General features: G+C 51.9%; 1 protein-coding gene across 2 annotated transcripts in view; it reads left to right on the top strand.

Annotated features, from left to right (window-relative positions):
* The first annotated feature begins 255 nt into the window (after positions 1 to 255).
* The window catches only part of TUNAR (TCL1 upstream neural differentiation-associated RNA), a 48,586-nt gene continuing 31,336 nt past the window's right edge, over positions 256 to 17,505 (top strand). The window contains exons 1-2 of one of the 2 annotated variants that reach the window (XM_067726517.1): positions 256 to 825; positions 1,101 to 1,418. In XM_067726517.1, coding sequence (XP_067582618.1) covers positions 1,407 to 1,418 — 12 coding nt within the window. In that variant the 5' untranslated portion in view covers positions 256 to 825; positions 1,101 to 1,406. Of the gene's footprint in view, positions 826 to 1,083; positions 1,419 to 17,505 lie in introns of those variants that run through there. The other variant, XM_067726525.1, reaches the window with a different exon arrangement.

The raw sequence follows: 17,505 nt of genomic DNA, 5'->3' as shown, positions 1-17,505 counted from the left end.
ACATCCTGGGCTTCCATGATGAAGAGACAGCGCAGGAGCAAAATGTCCAGGAAGGAGTGAGAGAGACCAGAGGAAGGAGGCTCCTCCGCCACCCGAGTCCTCGTGTCCCCAAGTACGTCACGTGGGTGGGAGTGTGTCACACACCCCCACGCGCCCACTGCCACATTCCTCACGCTCCCGCCCCGGCCGGGCCCATATACGCGCGCCTGTAAGCGCCGGGCCTCCACGGGCCACGTCGCCGCCACCTGCTGCTGCATCCTTAGCGAAGGGGAAGGCGCATCTCCGCACCTCCCACCCGACCTCCACCTCGGTGTGGGCCTTCCTCTCACCCCCATACTCCGGGGCCGTGTGTAGGACGTCTTCCCCGGGCCCCTCCCCAACGCAGAGGGGGAAGCAGAAGGAGGAGCTCCGGCTGCAGCCACCCACCCTCCCCCACCTCCGGAGCTCCCCCTCCCCTCCCCTCCCCTCCCCTCGGCTGCCGCAGCCCCGCTAGTAGTGCGAGTCAGCGTGGGCTCCCCAGAACGAGTCGCTAGGTAACAGGGCGGGCTCCGCAGACCCGGGGCCGGGGAAGCCCGGGCGTGTCGTCAGCAGCTGCGCTGCGGAGCGGGGTCCGGGGGCGCAGGGACCCTTCCCTGTCCGGGCCTGCTGACCAGGCTGGCCCGCCCCCTCCTCCCAGGACGCCTTAACCCGCGCGGTTCGCCGCCGCCGAGGTGCCCCTCCCTTGCAGGGACCCCGACGCAGCCAGCCCCTTCCTCCTTCCCGGCCGGTGCGCACTCTGCGCGCGGCAGAGTGGGCGCCCCACTGTCGCGGTCGCCGTCGCCGCCGGTAAGCTGCTCTCGGGGGTCGGGGCTGGGGCGGGGAGGAGGGGGAGCGGGAAGACCGGGACAGCTCCCGCCACCACGGCCGCCGGACCAGCCATGTGCTAAAGTTTCCGGGGCTCCGCGCCCCACTGGGCGGGCGCGCGGCGCGGGGCTCAGCGGCGCGGTGAGTGGGGCGGCGCGGTCCTGCTGGGTGCCTGCCGCCCCTGGACCCGCGGGGCGCAGCTCTGCGCGCTCTCACGCTCTCTCTTCCTCTCTTCTCTTCCGCGCTGCCTCCCCGAGGTCCTCCTGCCGAGCCCTGGCGCGGGGCATGAGGAGCCCCGGGGCGCCGCCCGGAGACTACCCGGCTGCGCGCACACCTCGACAGCGGCGGACCGGGACATGAGCCGCGCGCGCGGGGTCCGGCGCCCGGCGGCCAGCCCCAGCTGGCAGCGGCCAGCGGATCGGCGCTGCCCGGGAGAATGAGGCAGGAGCCGGCGGCAGCCTTCTCTTTCTCCTCCTCTTCGCCTTCCTCCGGCTCAGGCACCCCGGGCCCGGGCCAGGCTGTGGCTCTGCTGCGTGCCCCGCGCGCCCCCCGCCCGCCTCCGGATGCGCTGCTCGGTAAGCCAGGCCCTCCGCCGCGGAAACAAAGCCCCTTCTCACGGCCCCAGAGGCTGCCTCCGAGCCCCCTGCTCGGCCCCCACCTAGAGCCTGCGGGATTTCTTACTGAACCCCTGGATTCCCCTGTTCCCCAGACCCTGCCTAGAGGCCGAACTGCCCGGGCGCCTTCGAGACCTGGTGCTTTCCCGGGCCATCAGGGAGGCAGATGCGGGCTTGACACGCAGGCAGGAGGAGACCTGTTTGGTCTCGATAATGCTATATGCAACCTGGGTTCAGACGCTTCATTTGTGGAGGGAGACGACTCACATATAGTGACCTCGAAACTGGTGTCCAGGCTGTGCTGGGTAGTGTGTCTCCAGACCACCAGAGGAAGTGCGTTCCCCTTATTCTCTGGCTCAGTTGAGGAAACTGAGGCCCAGGGAGGCTGAATGACTTAATCAAGGTCACAGGGCCAGGAAGCGCAAGCAGGGAGACCAGGATTGGAAACCAGGGTGCTGTTTCCACCTCTCCCTCGAGCTGATCCTTTTGTAACAAACACACCTGTCCCATTTCTTCTACTAACTGCTTCCGTCTGGAGTTACTGTGTGTGTGTGAAAAGACTTGTGCTGATGAGTATCTGCTTGGATGAAATAGATTGCTGGAAGCATGTATTTTTAATTTTTTTGTCCATCCCTCCATCACATAGCTGCTCACCCTTACGTGAACTGTAAGTGCGTGACCACCTCTGTTCAGGTAGGAGGAGGATATGTTCCCCTGGGTGCTCTCTTTCCTGGGATTCTGTTTCTCCCAGGCCTCTTCAAGGTTGGAAAGGGCAGAGTTCAGATCCTCCTGTGTGCCTCCTCTCTGCTGTGTGTGCCCAGCACATGCTCGGCCTCAGAACCATGTCGTAGACCTTTCTGTGGTGTGAGGGCTAATCAAAGCTCGTGCCCCTGGTTGTGTACGTCTTAGAGATGGTTACTTAACAGGCTGATCCCAGATGGCCACTGTGTAGGAACCAGCCCCGCCCGAAATTTTATCTTGGTTCAAATTTGCCAACCTTCCATGTCATCAGAACTTCCCACATCTCAATCCAGAAGAAAAGGAGGGGGGAGGGTAATGTAGACAGGAGGCCTTAGCTTGCCCCCAACTCTCTGGTTTTGTAGCTCTTAACTGTTTGCTTAAGTGCATTTAGGTCGACCCTGAGAGGGAAAGCCACGCGGAATCACTTGGTCCTGGTCCGAGGGGCTTGTTTACTCGCTTGAGTGACCAAGCGTTGAGCTTGGTGGTCTGCAGGACTCGGACAGTGTTGGTGTCAGTACAGGGAAAGGCCATCGGTTTCCCTGTCAGTGAAATGACGGGTCACACTGGATGAACTCTCAGATCCCTTCCAGTGAAGGGATTCTTCGAGTGGCAGAAGAGGGGGTTACAGGCCGGAGCTAGGGGGTGAGAGCTGATCAGACCCACACATTTGGAAAGATAGCTTGTTGATCAAATAGGTTGTTGATTTCCAAGAGGAGGATATGGTGCCCGAGGGAGCTGCAAAATTCAGGTTCCACCCAAAGGAGGTGAAGCCTGGGCAGTGCTTTAGCGGATGATTTATTGAGCTAAAGCATGGTGGCTATAAAATGTCCCAACGTGCCAGACTGGGTTCATGGGACAGGTTAGGCATTTCATTTGGAGAGATGACATTGACCCCTAAGAACTGATGAAATACAACGCATCAGCTAGATGTCCAGCTGGCTCGAAAGGGACCAGCTGGTGAGCCTGCCTGTGCCTTTCAGAAAGAAACTGTCATAGCTGCATAGGTAAAACCTTCTCCGCCTAAACAATTAAAGCAAGTAAATAAAGTGATTTTTAGACTCTCCTCTCTCCATTGTTTGCTGATTATATTAGGGAAGGGTGGAGCCTGTCTCAGCAGGAATAGAGGGACTGTCACAAGAAAGGGGGGCCACTAGGAGGTTTAGACCCTGACTTGGTCTTTGCCTGTAATTACAGCTAAATTCATCAACTTGCCCTGTGGGCACTTAATGGGGTTGTTATAGGTCTTTTAAAGATGCGGATCAATGAACCTTTTAAAGTGTTACTGAATCTCAAATGAAACGGGCACGGCCCACCTTTTTTTCCCAGAAACTGTGCTCCCAGCGGGTCTTATGACTGTTTGATATTTACGGAACCAAAGCAAAGCTTTCATTTTTGACAAGCTCATGGGGTCTGTGAATGGCGAGTAAGGCATCTTGTGTGGACATATCAATCTACCAGCATTGTGTGTTTTAGCTCCGCATGACTGACGGGTGAGGTTTTGAATAAAAATGAAGGCAGAGAAACAATCTTCATGAAGTTACTTTTGGAAATGATGATGTAATTATGAGAGAACAGTTTTTATGTCACATATCGTACTATTGCTACCCAGAGCCTGATTCCACAGAAAAATATGACTCCTGTTCCTCATACTCAGTTTTTAATGCATCAGTTCTCTCTTATTTTTTGCTCTTTTTTACCCTCCTGGCGTGAAAGTGTGCAATTGAGAAAAAAAAGTCTCCCTTTTCGATTCTGTTTTGTCTTCAACCCACTTCTTTTCTGGAAGATTGCTAAACCTGACCTCTTCCACACCATATATAATGGCCTCACGTTCAGGTATATTCTAGGTGCCTCATGTTTCTCTTGGGAGAGCAGGAGGGGTATGCATCACAAATGAATGACAACAATGAGACGTTTCCCTGGTGGGCATCCCATTTCTAACTCGGGAGTCTAGACCAGGAAGTCTTTTGATCAGAGCTGACAAGCCCCGCATTGTGAGAACCCACTTCGGATGCTGCAGCATTTGTGCAGTGTTGAGGATGTACGCAGGTACCTATGGGGTGTGTTCCTTTTCTCTAAGAGGAACATCCTCCAGAGGCCAGGAGACCTGGGATTTATTCTTGCCTCTGCTGTGAATTGGCTTTGTGACCTTGGATAAGTCATCTCCATTCTTGGGGTCTTCATTTACATCTGTGCAATGAGTGTGTATGTTTGTATGTGTCCCTGTGTTCATGTGCATGTGTGTACATCAGTGCCAGGAGACCCCCTCCAACTCTAAGCCCGAAGAGTCCTCGGAATCTGGATGTAGCTGGTTATTAATAGCTCCAGAGTGCCCTGTACTTTGAGGTTACATAACATTTTCAATTAAATATCTGTATAAACAGTAAAGAACTGGTGATTGTAAAAAAGTGTATTGATTATCCTAAGCGGGGACTCTACCCTGTGTGATGAAAGAACTTTTCGTCTTAAAGGCAATAATGCCAGCTTTCCCGTCATGGCACCTTGCGGGTGGCATCTTGGCACACAACGGAGAGGGCTGAGCCAGGACCCTCTCTAGGGTCCATGCGGCGGGAGCCACTATGTAATTTGGGTCAACGGGGTAGGAGAAGTGTCACATCTAGCTTTATAGCTCGAGGTCCAGGGGACATGGAGGTTTCGCCGTAGTCTTAGGCTGTTCCTGGAAGGTAGGAGGGGAAGTATGTAATTACTGTTTGCAGTTGTTTTGAAAATGGAAAGTACTTTAATTAGAGCCTTGAATTCAGCTGAAGCTGAAAAATGGTGAGAAGTTCGTAGATTTGGCAGTGGTGTTTTTGCCGGGTTCTCTGGGCAGGCTTACTTGTCACACTTTAAATAGTCTGTGGTCAGAGGTCAGGTTTCCTAGCGAAGCTGCAGTCATCGTCAGGTAAAGAGGGTGGGAGAAAGGAACCACCAGTCCTTAAACATTTTGTCCCGCCGGCTCTGCAAAGTAGATCTTACGAACCCTTGTTCTAGATTTGGAGCCTGAGCTTGGAGAGCTGAAGCGCGTCACTCGAAGTCGCACGGTTATTGAATGGCAGAAACAAGCACGATTTCAAGTGCGTTCTGCTGGGGTTGAAAGCATCCTTCCCTTACCTGCCACACTTCATGTCCACTGATGCTGCAGTGTGTCTGGAAATCGAACCCTGTCCTTCTTCCCCAAATTTTAAATAACAGTATGGCACAGAGAGGGCATGCCAAAGATTTGATGTATATGACATATGGGGGTGATGTCGTTCTTGAGAGACTCCTGAATCCAAAATGTTGGATTTCTTTGAACTCTATGTCGAATGTATTAGAGTTGAAAGATACTCAGAAATAAGCCAAGTGTTACCCTACAAGGGTTAGCGTTGGTAGTTCTTCGGGGGAAGCTAAAATAACTCCTTAGGTGCCATGTCACCCTGGGTTCTATGGGAAGTGATCACAAGCTGGCACGTGGGATATTTTGGAAGGCGTTGCCAGCCTGCACCTCGCGAAAAGGGACGCAGAATAAAAGTTATGTAACAGAAGCTTTCGGAAAGAGCGTGACTCCTCTTCCAGCATGCCACGGGTTAATCCTCCCCCAGACAGCAAACTAGAGAAAGAAGTAGAAGGAGCATATGCAGGAACTTAAAGGTTCACCTATAGCTCTTAAGAGTTTCCAGGACTTAGAGGAGGAATTGTCAGTTTCAAGAACTTTTCAAGCCCCCAAATAGAGATGCCGTAACAAATAGAGATGCCGTAACAGCAGATACTTCGTGGAGCCTGCGGAAGTCCACCCACGCTAGCGTAGCTGCTGCCGTCTTTGCTGATAGCTCTACAAATCTGGATGGCTATCATCCATACCCAGGACAGAAGATTCCAGTATCCTGTCTGCAACACACAATTTACAGAGGGTAAAGGGAAGTCATTGAAATCACCCTTCCTTACATTCTAGTAACGATACTCAAGCTGGCTGTCTTCGCCAGCAGTTTAAATTCCTTCTAGCTCTGATGCTGGCCTTGCCCATGTCATAGGAGTGATGTCTTAACAAAAAGGACCTTCCCTCCACCTCTTCTGGTTTCCTGAATGGCTTCTGTGCCAAGAGCTTCGAGTTTCATGGAAGGTGATTAATGAGAAAAAGCAGACAGAATGAGTTGGAAAACTCGATTGTGATTCACCTGTCATCTGTAAAACACCAAAACATCTTAGCAGCCAGCACAGTTTTTCGATGTCGTGAATGAGAAATTACATTGCATGTCCCTAGTGAATGATAAATTACATTGCATGTCCCTAGTGAGACCTGTAGAGTTTGTACCCTTTGCTCCCAAGCCTTGAGAGAACAGATTCCTGGTAGCTTCAGTTCTGGGCCAGATTTTTAGTACCTTTGGCTAGTCAACGGCAGAGAATGCAGAAGTGGCCATACAGAGGCATCGGCAGTTAGGCAAGAAGGCCGTGAAGTCCCTGGCCTCTGATTTGTGATTCCTGTGAACACTTATTTGGGGCCTAGTAAGTAGAAATGATTTAACACCCATTTCCAGCATTGAGAAGCACAGAATTTTCCTAAATTTACTAAAGAATTTTATATGTTTCATGCCGTCTTTGTATGTGGCTTGTGACGAGTGTAAATGAGACTCTACGTGGGTTTGAAAGCCTGCACCCTTACAGGCCCTTCTGGTGGACGTCGAGGGCTCGCCTTAGCATTTGCTAGGCGGAACGCTTCTGCACTCGACATCACGGAAACCAGAATCACAGGTCAGGTGGGGTGTTCGGGAGGCTCTGTGTATTCTCACTTCAGTTTCTCAACAAACTGTGATGAGCCACTCTCTATGCCTCCTTTAGCATCCCCAAGCAGAAGCACACATAAGGAATGCCCAGGGCCTCCTGTCTTTCCATCATCCCAGGTTTTGAGCCTATGTCTGCTAATATAGTCTGGGATCCTGACCAAGACCGTTTCGTTCTGCCACAGATAAGCCACTCAAGTTACGTTGGCCTCTGTGTGACCCGCCCTGCCCCCCCAAAGATTCTTGCTTCCTTTTCATTCAGAAGATGGATGATAATGGCAATCTTTTTTTTTTTTTTTTTTTTTTGCGGTACGTGGGCCTCTCACTGTTGTGGCCTCTCCCGTTGCGGAGCACAGGCTCCGGCCGCGCAGGCTCAGCGGCCATGGCTCACGGGCCCAGCCGCTCCGCGGCATGTGGGATCTTCCTGGACCGGGGCACGAACCCGTGTCCCCTGCATCGGCAGGCAGACTCTCAACCACTGCGCCACCAGGGAAGCCCGGCAGTCATCTTTTAATGATCCTATTGACAAGTCTTCTGTTTTTAAATAAAGTGAATGTGCTTTGACAGCATCATGAATAAGCAGAAAGTGATTTATGAGTGCATGTAGTCCCAGTTCACTTGCTGAGAGGGCTTTATTGAAAACTTCTGAAAAAGTAAGCCCGGCTTTGCAGTGTTAAACATTAAAGGTAGAAGTGGAAGCCCGTGTTCTCCACCCAGAAAGCAGGATAGAAGAATACACTTGTTCTCTAGAAGGGAGTGTTGAGACTTTTCTCAGTGTTACCGACAAGATCAACACCCGTCCGAAAATGTCGTACAGGTGCTGAAGTTGTCATAAGCCTGCTCCAGGTATCCCTGTGGAATTGGAGAGCTGCTCTGTCCATCTCTCCAGCCATGGTGCTATCTCCTCCACTGGGTGTGCCTCTCTGGTCCTGCCTGATCACTGGTGATCACTGGGGTTGTTCTTCCATCGGACAGGTGTTGATTGTCAACAGTAGAACAAAGATTCAGTGAACACCAGCTCTGTTCCAGGCACTGCAGGGCATTGGGGCTGCAGTGGTGGACCACAGACAGCTGCAGTGTATCCACACATGGCTTCTGTTCCTGTAGGCCTGGGACGGTACCACTGCCCTTTAGGGCCCATCCCAAATCTGCAGCGGAGCAAGGAGGCCAGTGAGGAGAGCCCAGCCTGGGAGTGAGGGGGCCTGCTTGTCAGCCCTGTCTCACCTGGGCACCTGGGGACAAGCCTCAGCCCCACTCTGGCCCTCCACTGGCTTCCCTCGGCTGTGAAGTGCAAGGACTGAGTCATGCAGGGTTTTTTTCCAAGAGGGATCCAGGTACCACTTCCGTGGAAGCATCCGGGGAGCTTGCTAAAATACAGATTCCTGGGCCTCGTGGCAGACCTATTGAGTCAGAACCTCAGAGGGTAGGGGCCCAGAATCTGTATTTTTAGCACCCTCCCAGTAATTCTTCTCTCAGGAGCAATAAAAATGCGAGAACCAGATTCTTCTAGGTAGTTAATCACTCGTCCCCTTCTTGCTCCAAAACACTCAGAATGTGGCGCCGCCTCCCATGCTGGCCACTCCCCCCACCTCCACCCAAGCCATTCTCTTTCTGCTTCCCTGCGGCCCTCTACAGTTTGCTTTCCAGTGGCCCCCAGAGGGAGCGTCTAAAGGACCATGACCTTTTCTGCTCAGAGCTCAGAGCTCGCCAGTGTCCCTGAGAGCAATGGCCAACGACTTTGGGAAGGCCTCCAGGGCCCTGCACGATCTGGCCCTGGGTCCGACCTCCGCTCCTGCCATCTCCCCTTGCTTCTCCCCTTCTAGCCACACCGGCTTCGTGCCGTTCCTGAAACGCACACAGCTGCCCGAGAGCCCTGTCACTCTCCATGAGCCCATGGGACCTGGGGACTGACAAGGAAGGGGGCTCGGCCGGTGGGGAACAGCCCCGAGGAGGTGCTGTTCTCTGTCTCCCCACTGCTTTGAAACTCTCTACGGACGGATGCTCTCACGCTCACTGGGGCCAGTCTCAGCTTTCAGGCCCTCCACCAAGTACATACTGTTTCAGGAGCAGCCCTTTAATTCAGAGCACCATATTATGGGGGGAGTCATCACTGGACGGGATCACTGAAGTGGGCCTGGAGATCTCTTTCAGAGGAATCTTCTAGAAAGACCCCGATCCCCTCCCTTAGGCTGGATGTTTCTTCAGCCACAGTTAACCCTGGGGGCCCTGCCGTCCCTCCTCTTCCGTCCACAAACATTCCCAGGGCGGCAGCTATGTCCAGGCATCACTGCAGGCCTGCCGTACACGGGAGACGCAGCGGCTCTGGGGTCTGCTTGGTTTCGTCTCCAACTCTGGCTCTTGCTTTCATACAGATGGAACAGGGAGGCCTGGACCACAGTCCTCTGGCCTGTGTCTTCTCCCACCAGGGAAGAGGAGCTCTGGCCTGTTTTTCAGGAGTGGCTCTCCTGGGGCCCGGCTGAATCAAATCGATCTCAGAAATATTGAGTGCATGCTGGGTAGGAGGGAGAGATGGACCATCTCGTAAGATTCGCTTCCAAGGAGACCTGACTGCATAAGCTGGTATAGAGATTTAAGACATAAACCGTGTCTTAGACAAGTCAACACATGGCAGTAGTTCAGGGTCCCTTGAAGCCAGCCTGCCTGGCAGTGTATCGTACGAAAAAGGCCATGAAAACCTCAGGCCCTGCTGTGTCCTGCACATGGTAGGTGCTTCTCCTTGAATCTCGTGGAAAGAACCATTTTCACTCTTAGCATCCATCTCACAGGTTCCTGCAGTGGACACATGGACCAGGCCGTCACTGAGAGGCCATCAGGTAGGATGGTGTGGGGATAAAGGGAAAAAAAGATGCTGTCTGTCTTCAATGGACCCCGAGACAGTCGGGAAAACGTGTAACGACCCTGTAGCTAATTAGAGTGGTTCACGTGCCCCGAGAAGGCAAAGGTGGGAACGATGGCTTTGGATGGGGGAGGGTGGGAGCATGAGTCTTGAGAGATGAGTAGGAACTTGTCAAGCAGAGATGAGGGCGAAAGGTATTCCGGGCAGGAGGGAGAGTATGAGCAAATGTGCAGAGGCCGGACCATCAGGGGTGGGTGAGCAGGTGGTGCAGGGCTGTAGCGTCGGGCTGCTGGAGCAGAGGTGCGTCAGTCCTGTCCCAGCGGGAGTGGGCCTGGAGTGCCGGGTTAAGGAGTGTGCCGTGTCTCACAGGTGATGGAGCCGTGGGAAGTGCTTGCGTGAGGGTGTGGGCTTTAACAAGACAGCTGGTGGTCCTGCTTCCTGCTCGGCTGTATTATGGTGAAGGTGTGTAAAAGGTATAAATGTATTAAAAGGTGTATAAAAATAAGGCATCGTCTGTGCAGGATGAGTGTGACTGTCTGGGGCATGACCTCCAGGCCCTGTTTCTCTGATTGCCCTGTGTCTACTGCTCTGTATCTGTTGAGTGATTCTCCAGGCCCCGCTGCCCAGACCCCAGCTCCACTGACCCTGTGGGACTCGGAGGGGAAGCGAGGTGGCCATTGGCTGTAGCACTTGCTGCCCAGCCGTCGTGGACTCCGGCCAACGGGAAGTGGAGCAGGCAGTGTCCCAGCCTGATTCACTGAGCCGTGGGTCTCCCTGCACCTCTGCAAATGCATTCAGGCTGCTCCTGGCCTAAAAACAATGCTCCCAGACCTACAAACACAGCTGAGAGAATCCAGGGCATGCGTTCGCCGGCCAGCTTCCCAGCAACGGGCTCGGTGGGCGTGGGCGGGAAAGGGGTCAGTTTCAGGAAGCAAAGGCCATGCCATTCTGATCGTTAACTTTGAAATCAACATGCTCGGTGGGATGGGTGACTTCTGCAGAGCCAGTGGGGCAGACGCAAGGAAGAGGGTCCCAGGGGTCCTCTACCTTCTCATTGCTAAGAGAAGGGGAGGGAGAGAAAAGGCCTGTTCCACAGGCCAGTGGGCAAATTCTTAGCTGTTTCTGGGGAGTTTGGCCCTGGAAAAGAGCCTTCTTTAGGACAGGCTGACTGCAAAATCATGCCAAGGGCAAAGCATCCCGGGCAGTTTGAAGAGCTGCCGCCTGCTGGGGACCTCATCACCCCAGAATGTGGGCTCAGGGGAGGGATGCAGCTCCGCCCTCCCAATGGCCCCATTTATAGATAAAAAATCGAGGCCCAGGGAGGCGAAGCAACTGGCCCAAGGTCACACAGTGGGATTGGAACCCAGCAGGGCATCAAGTCATTCTGGAGTTGGTCATGATCTTTGAAGCTGGCCAGTGCCCAGTGTTGGCGCAAGTCCACGTGGAAATGGACAGTTTGTGCTCACACCGCTTTGTCCCCAACCAGTCGCAGAGGATGTGGCTTTCTCCTTGTTCCTTTGCCCTTCCTCTTGGAAGCCAGGCCCAGAGCCAGGGTCCTGGGCGACCAGAATTGGAGGGGGCTGGGAATACCCCTGGATCTCTGGCCCTTTCCTCACTTGCTCGTTTGTGAAGCTTGTGTGGGTGTTTGATGCAAGGAGAGAACAGTATCAGAGCAAATCAGAATGCTTCTCAGCGTCTGGCCATGGGAAGAACTGAGGCTGAGGTCCGTTTGGAGCTCAGGGTATCATGAAAAGCCCCACCAGTTATCCAGGAAAGCCTGCCACCCAGACTCTCCAGGCTCCTTGGATGTACCCGAGTCCAGCCCAAACCGCCATTGGCATCCTCATCGGTGTCTCTGTCTCCTCCCAACTGTCTGTTCCTGCATCCCCAGCGCCAGGGACAGAGCTCGCTTAGCGGTAGGAGTGGCTCCAGGCCTCTTAGTGGCTGAGTGAGGGGTGCTACGTGGAAAGGGATCTGTTTGAGCTTCGGGACCAACCCGGCTCTCCTGGCTGTGTTTCGCCTTATCAAGGAGGTTCTCCCGAATGCGTGAGAAGCTGATGGATGTCAGTCCTGCCGGCTGACTTCACAACAGTAAAACCTTCAAGGCTTTATTAGGCAGATATATAAGTACAGTTCCCGTTCGTGAACTGCGTCCATCACAGCCCTCAGGAACATGAAGGAATTGTTTGCAAACTTTCCCAGTTTATTACCCCCAAACTTGGTAAATGTATGTTTTAGATAAATAATCTTGCGAGGCCCGTATGTCATGGCAGTTTGGGACAGAGGTAATCTACCTGCTGGCAGGTTTCGTAGGTTTCATCACCTTATTTACACTTATTTATAATGGAAGAGTAGAGCAGAGCTAAAAAGTACTATCCTCATGTGGAGGGAGGCTAAATGTTTTAGAAAATGTATGGGTGCCACGCAGGTGGGCAGTGGGATTATTCTGAAGACGTTCAGAGTGTCTGACCTCAGTCCCTCTGTTCTTCTGGTCAAGGACCTAGCCCCTTCCAGACGGGACTGGCAGGTTCTTCAGTGAGATTTTGATTACTGTCACACCCTCTTCCGGGGGGCATGCGTGTTTTAGTTGAACCTGTTTTCAGAGTCAAACCATGGAGCATCTAACTCACTGTGCGATTCTTAGGCAATTTGCTTTAGCCTTTTTGGACCTTGTTTTCTCTTCTGTACAATGACCGTAATAATAACAGTTAGTGATGATCATAGCTTTTATATACTAGGTCCTTACTCTGGGTGGAGACTTTGTGCTAAATAAGTACTTTCCATGGACTAGTTTATTGAATCTGAGCAACAGCTCAATAAAGCAGTTACTTTTCTTATTCCCATTTTACAGATGGGGAAACTAAGGCTTAGAGAGTATTTATTGCTGCATAGGAAACACCTCCAAATAGTGGCTTCAAACACTAGTCATCCTTTAAGTCCAGGGGCCGCCTGGGCTCAGCTCGATGGTTCTTGCTGAAGGCCTGTGAGATCACAGTCAGGTTGTGGCTGTGGCTGGAATCACCCAGAAGCTTCCTCACTTCCATGCCTGGTACCTGGCCCAGGAGGACGCACACAGCCTGGGGGTGTGGGGGGCTCCTGGGATCTCTGTGTAGCCTCTCTACGTGGTCTCTCCAGCAGGTGGGCCAGGCCAGCTGGACTTCCTACATTGTGGCTCAGGGCTCCAGTGCACATGTCCCAAGAAGGAGGGAGGTGTGGGAGGGCCGTCTGTATCGCCTTTTATGGCCAAGCCTTGGAAATCACACAGCATCACTTCCGGCATATTCTGTCCCTTAGAAACAAATTACTAAGGCTGCCCACATTGGAGCCCACATTGATGGGAAGGGCGTTGCAGAATTTGGGGCACGTTTTAAGCCACCATGGAGAGCATAGGTGGCATGTACAGGGGGTGGACTTTGGTAGGCGGCAGAGTAAGGGTGTGACCCAGGCGATGGGATCCTGAGCACATCCGGCCACCCCCCTGACATTTGTAAACACTGACCACCTTGCTCTGTGGGAAACCGGAGCTCCCTAAACCCCGGCACCCTCCTGTCCGCCTTTCAGGTGTGCTCCCCGAAGCAGCTAGCAAAGCTGCTAAGAACACGATGTCTGCTTTTCGGTTCAAAGAGGTGCTGGTGCAGGCCCTGTGTATGCCCCACCTCGCCTCCCCTTTCGTCCCCTTGCCTCCCTCCCCCGCACCCTGGCCTCTGCTCACTTTCTTGGACCCTTTAGCACGTTCGCCTCCGTGAACATTTCTGCATCAACAAGTATTAAAAGTTGTATCTCATGATTGAGTTGATATCAGGATGAATATTTTAATGTTATATATTAAAGCATTTTCTTCTAAATAAAAGTTCATTTTTTTCCTTCTGATTTTAAAAGAAGTGGAAACGTTTCTATGAGTCTTGAGCCCTGTGCCCCCTGCATCTGATGGAAAAGTCAGGCCTGCCTGCACCTACCCTCCCTGCCCTCGTTCCCTCACCCTCCTCTCCTTCCCTCTCCTCCCTGCACAGACACTACTTCTCTCTCTCTTTTGTTTTTAATGCACATTCTTTTTAAAAAGTTATTTGTTTTATTTATTTATTTTTGGCTGCGTTGGGTCTTTGTCGCTGCGCACAGGCTTTCTCTAGTTGTGGCGAGCAGGTACTGCTCTTCGTTGCGGTGCGCGGGCTTCTCATTGTGGTGGCTTCTCTTGTTGCGGAGCACGGACTGTAGGCGCGCGGGCTTCAGTAGTTGTGGCGCACAGGCTTAGTTGCTCCGCGGCATGTGGGATCTTCCCGGACCGGGGCTGGGACCCGTGTCCCCTGCATTGGCAGGCAGATTCTTTTTTTTTTTTAACATCTTTATTGGAGTATAATTGCTTTACAATGGTGTGTTAGTTTCTGCTGTGTAACAAGGTGAATCAGATATACATATACATATATCCCCATATCTCCTCCCTCTTGCATCTCCCTCCCACCCTCCCTATCCCACCCCTCTAAGTGGTCACAAAGCACCGAGCTGATCTCCCTGTGCTATGTGGCTGCTTCTCACTAGCTATCTATTTTACATTTGGTAGTGTATACATGTCCATGCCACTCTCTCACTTTGTCCCAGCTTACCCTTCCCCCTCCCCGTGTCCTCAAGTCCATTCTCTACATCTGCATCTTTATTCCTGTCCTGCCCCTAGGTTCTTCAGAACCATTTTTTTTTTTTTTTAGATTTCATATATATGTGTTAGCATACGGTATTTGTTTTTCTCTTTCTGACTTACTTCACGCTGTATAACAGACTCTAGGTCCATCCACCTCACTACAAATAACTCAGTTTTGTTCCTTTTTATGGCTGAGTAATATTCCATTGTATATATGTGCCGCATCTTCTTTATCCATTCATCTGTCAGTGGACACTTAGGTTGCTTCCATGTCCTGGCTATTGTAAATAGAGCTGCAGTGAACATTGTGGTACATGACATTTTGAATTATGGTTTTCTCAGGGTATATGCCCAGTAGTGGGATTGCTGGGTCGTATGGTAGTTCTATTTTTAGTTTTTTAAGGAACCTCCATACTGTTCTCCATAGTGGTTGTATCAATTTACATTCCCACCAACAGTGCAGAAGGGTTTCCTTTTCTCCACACCGTCTTCAGCATTTATTGTTTGTAGATTTTTTGATGATGGCCGTTCTGACTGGTATGAGGTGATACCTCACTGTAGTTCTGATTTGCATTTCTCGAATGATTAGTGATGTTGAGCATCCTTTCATGTGTTTGTGGGCATCTGTGTATCTTCTTTGGAGAAATGTCTATTTAGGTCTTCTGGCAGGCAGATTCTTAACCACTGCACCACCAGGGAAGCCCTGGAGGTCCTGCATCTTGACTGGCACATGGGGTGGCAAGAATCAACACCTGCTCCCCAAGCAGGCTTATAATCATCCTTCCGGCCACCCAGAGACTTTTCATTGAGTAGCTTCTGTGTGCCCACAGGTCCTACCTGGTGTCTGTCCTCGTGGAACCCAGAGGGGCAGAAAGACAGAAAAGTCAACACGTGAATTATAATCACTAGGAGATTGTGGATAAGGAATCAGCATTTCATGAAAACTAAAGCCAGAATTGAAGTCTGGCTTCGCAAAGGAGAAATGCTCACAGAAAAATCATGATCAGCTGTCGGGACGTCTCCCTTGCCCGCTGTCTGGAGCCCCAGGTCTCACCATCTGGTCCCTCCCTCCTCCCCCCGTCTCTCAACTCTGCTTTTCCCTTGCTACTCCTCTGAGCACACGGCTCAGTAATGGTCACCCCAAAATGACAGCCTCAGCCCTGTGTCTGCGTGACCTCACAACTCACTCCGTCTCCTTGGGGGCCTAGATTCCCAGGAGAAAAGCTAAGTGGCCTGGCTTGGGTGGGGTCTTCTGTTCTAAGCAGCTGTGGCTGGGTGGATGGGGTCACGTGGGGAGAGCTGACTCTCCTCACCTGTAATTGGGAAGGTTCCCCAGGACGGGCGTGCAGGGCTGGCGTTTCACTACCCCATTTCCTGGTTTAGGGTTGCGGTTGCCAGCCTTCTGGTATACACAGGTGGGGAAATTTGTTTAATCGAGGAGTTGGCATGAGATTGTCAAATTCCAATCTGCCCTCTGTTACCACCATCATATGATAAATATTAAGAAAAAATAGGAAAACCCTACTTTTGGAATTTTCAAAGAGTAATTATTTTTCATTAATTCATTTATTTAAGTCTAATTAATTAACCAGTCACCATGCATTGTTCTTGGTTTGTTTTCATTTTGCCTAAGAGAACTAAGACCTTGGTCATAGACCTGATCTGGTCTGTGGACCCATAGTAACAAAACACTGGTATGTGCTGGCACTGGGCTCAGAGCCTGCCGTGCACTATTTAATCCCCAGCCTCCCACTGCCTCCCCCTTGTGAGATGGAGAAAATGAAGCTCAGGGCGTTGTCCAGAGTGGCACAGACAGCAAGAAAAGGAGCGGGATTTGATTCCAGGTTGTTGACTCCTAAAAAAGGGTCCTTTCGGGTGAAGGAGATGGATGGGGTCCCATCTATAACAGAGGCAAGCCTGTGATACGGGTGAGCTAGCAGAATGAACGAGCTGCTCAGAGACTAACAGAGTGACTCTGGAAACTTCCCCAAAGAAGTGTTTACTCCTGAAGAACAAGAAGGAAGCACTGGCCAGAGGAGAGAAGGAGGCACCCCAGGCAGGGGATGGACACAGGAGTGTGGATGCAGGTCTGGCAGACTGGCCAGACTGTGCAGTCAGAGCCAGCCGAGCTTGGGGTGCAGGGAAGCGGCACCAGCCAGTCTGTGATGTAAAAAGACAGTCTGTTGGTAATGTGGAGGTTGAACCAACATTTGCAATTAGAAATCTGTGCTGGAAAACACTTTTAAATAAAGCAAATGTTTGGCATATGCAGAGAGATGCAAATGGACTGATTACTGAAAATGCATTCGGTGTAAAAGCTACAGCAAGGTTTCGCCTCCCTGGGGGGCAGCCTTGAGAGTGACCTCGACTTTGAATGTTAATTCCCTTCTTGGAGAAAACCACCGCCTTTAGAACAACGTCCACCCTCTTCCTTGAGAGTCTTGTTGTAATTCATACAATGATTTTGTTTATAAAGCCCATCACGGGCACAGTCGAATTTAGCAGCTCTGTGGGTGGGCGGGGCTTCATGGCCCCAAATGACAGATGAAGAAAAAGGCTTAGACTACCTTGGGAGCGTGCCTCGGGTCACACGGGTAGAGCGGGAATATGGACCAGGGTCTCTGTACTGCCAAGTCTCACCCCGATGGATGACTTCTTACCAAGTTCATAGCCCTGTGGTTATGCAGTACACCTGCAAGTGGGAGGGTTTTTCTCACCTGGGCTTTCCTTTGTCACGTGTCCTTGCTGAATGCTTAGTTTCCGGGGCTGCAGTAACAATAACACAAGCTGGGTGGCTCAAAACAACAGAAGTGTAATCTGGAGGTCAGGAGTCCGAAATCAAGGTGTCAGCATGGCCAAGCTCCTTCTGAAGGTTGTAGGGGAAAAGCTTGCCTCTTCCAGGCTTCTCGTGGTTGCTGGCAATCCTTGGTGTTCAATGGCTTATAGCTGCATCATTCCAACCTCTGCCTACATCTTCACATGACGTTCTCCCTGTGTGTCCTGTTTCTCTGTATCCAGATGTCCCTTAGGACCCACCCTCATCCAGTATGGCCTTATCTTAATTTG

This window comes from Pseudorca crassidens, chromosome 1 (genome assembly GCF_039906515.1).
Source record: "Pseudorca crassidens isolate mPseCra1 chromosome 1, mPseCra1.hap1, whole genome shotgun sequence".
Lineage (NCBI taxonomy): Eukaryota > Metazoa > Chordata > Mammalia > Artiodactyla > Delphinidae > Pseudorca > Pseudorca crassidens.
This window is presented reverse-complemented; position numbering and strand designations above follow the sequence as displayed.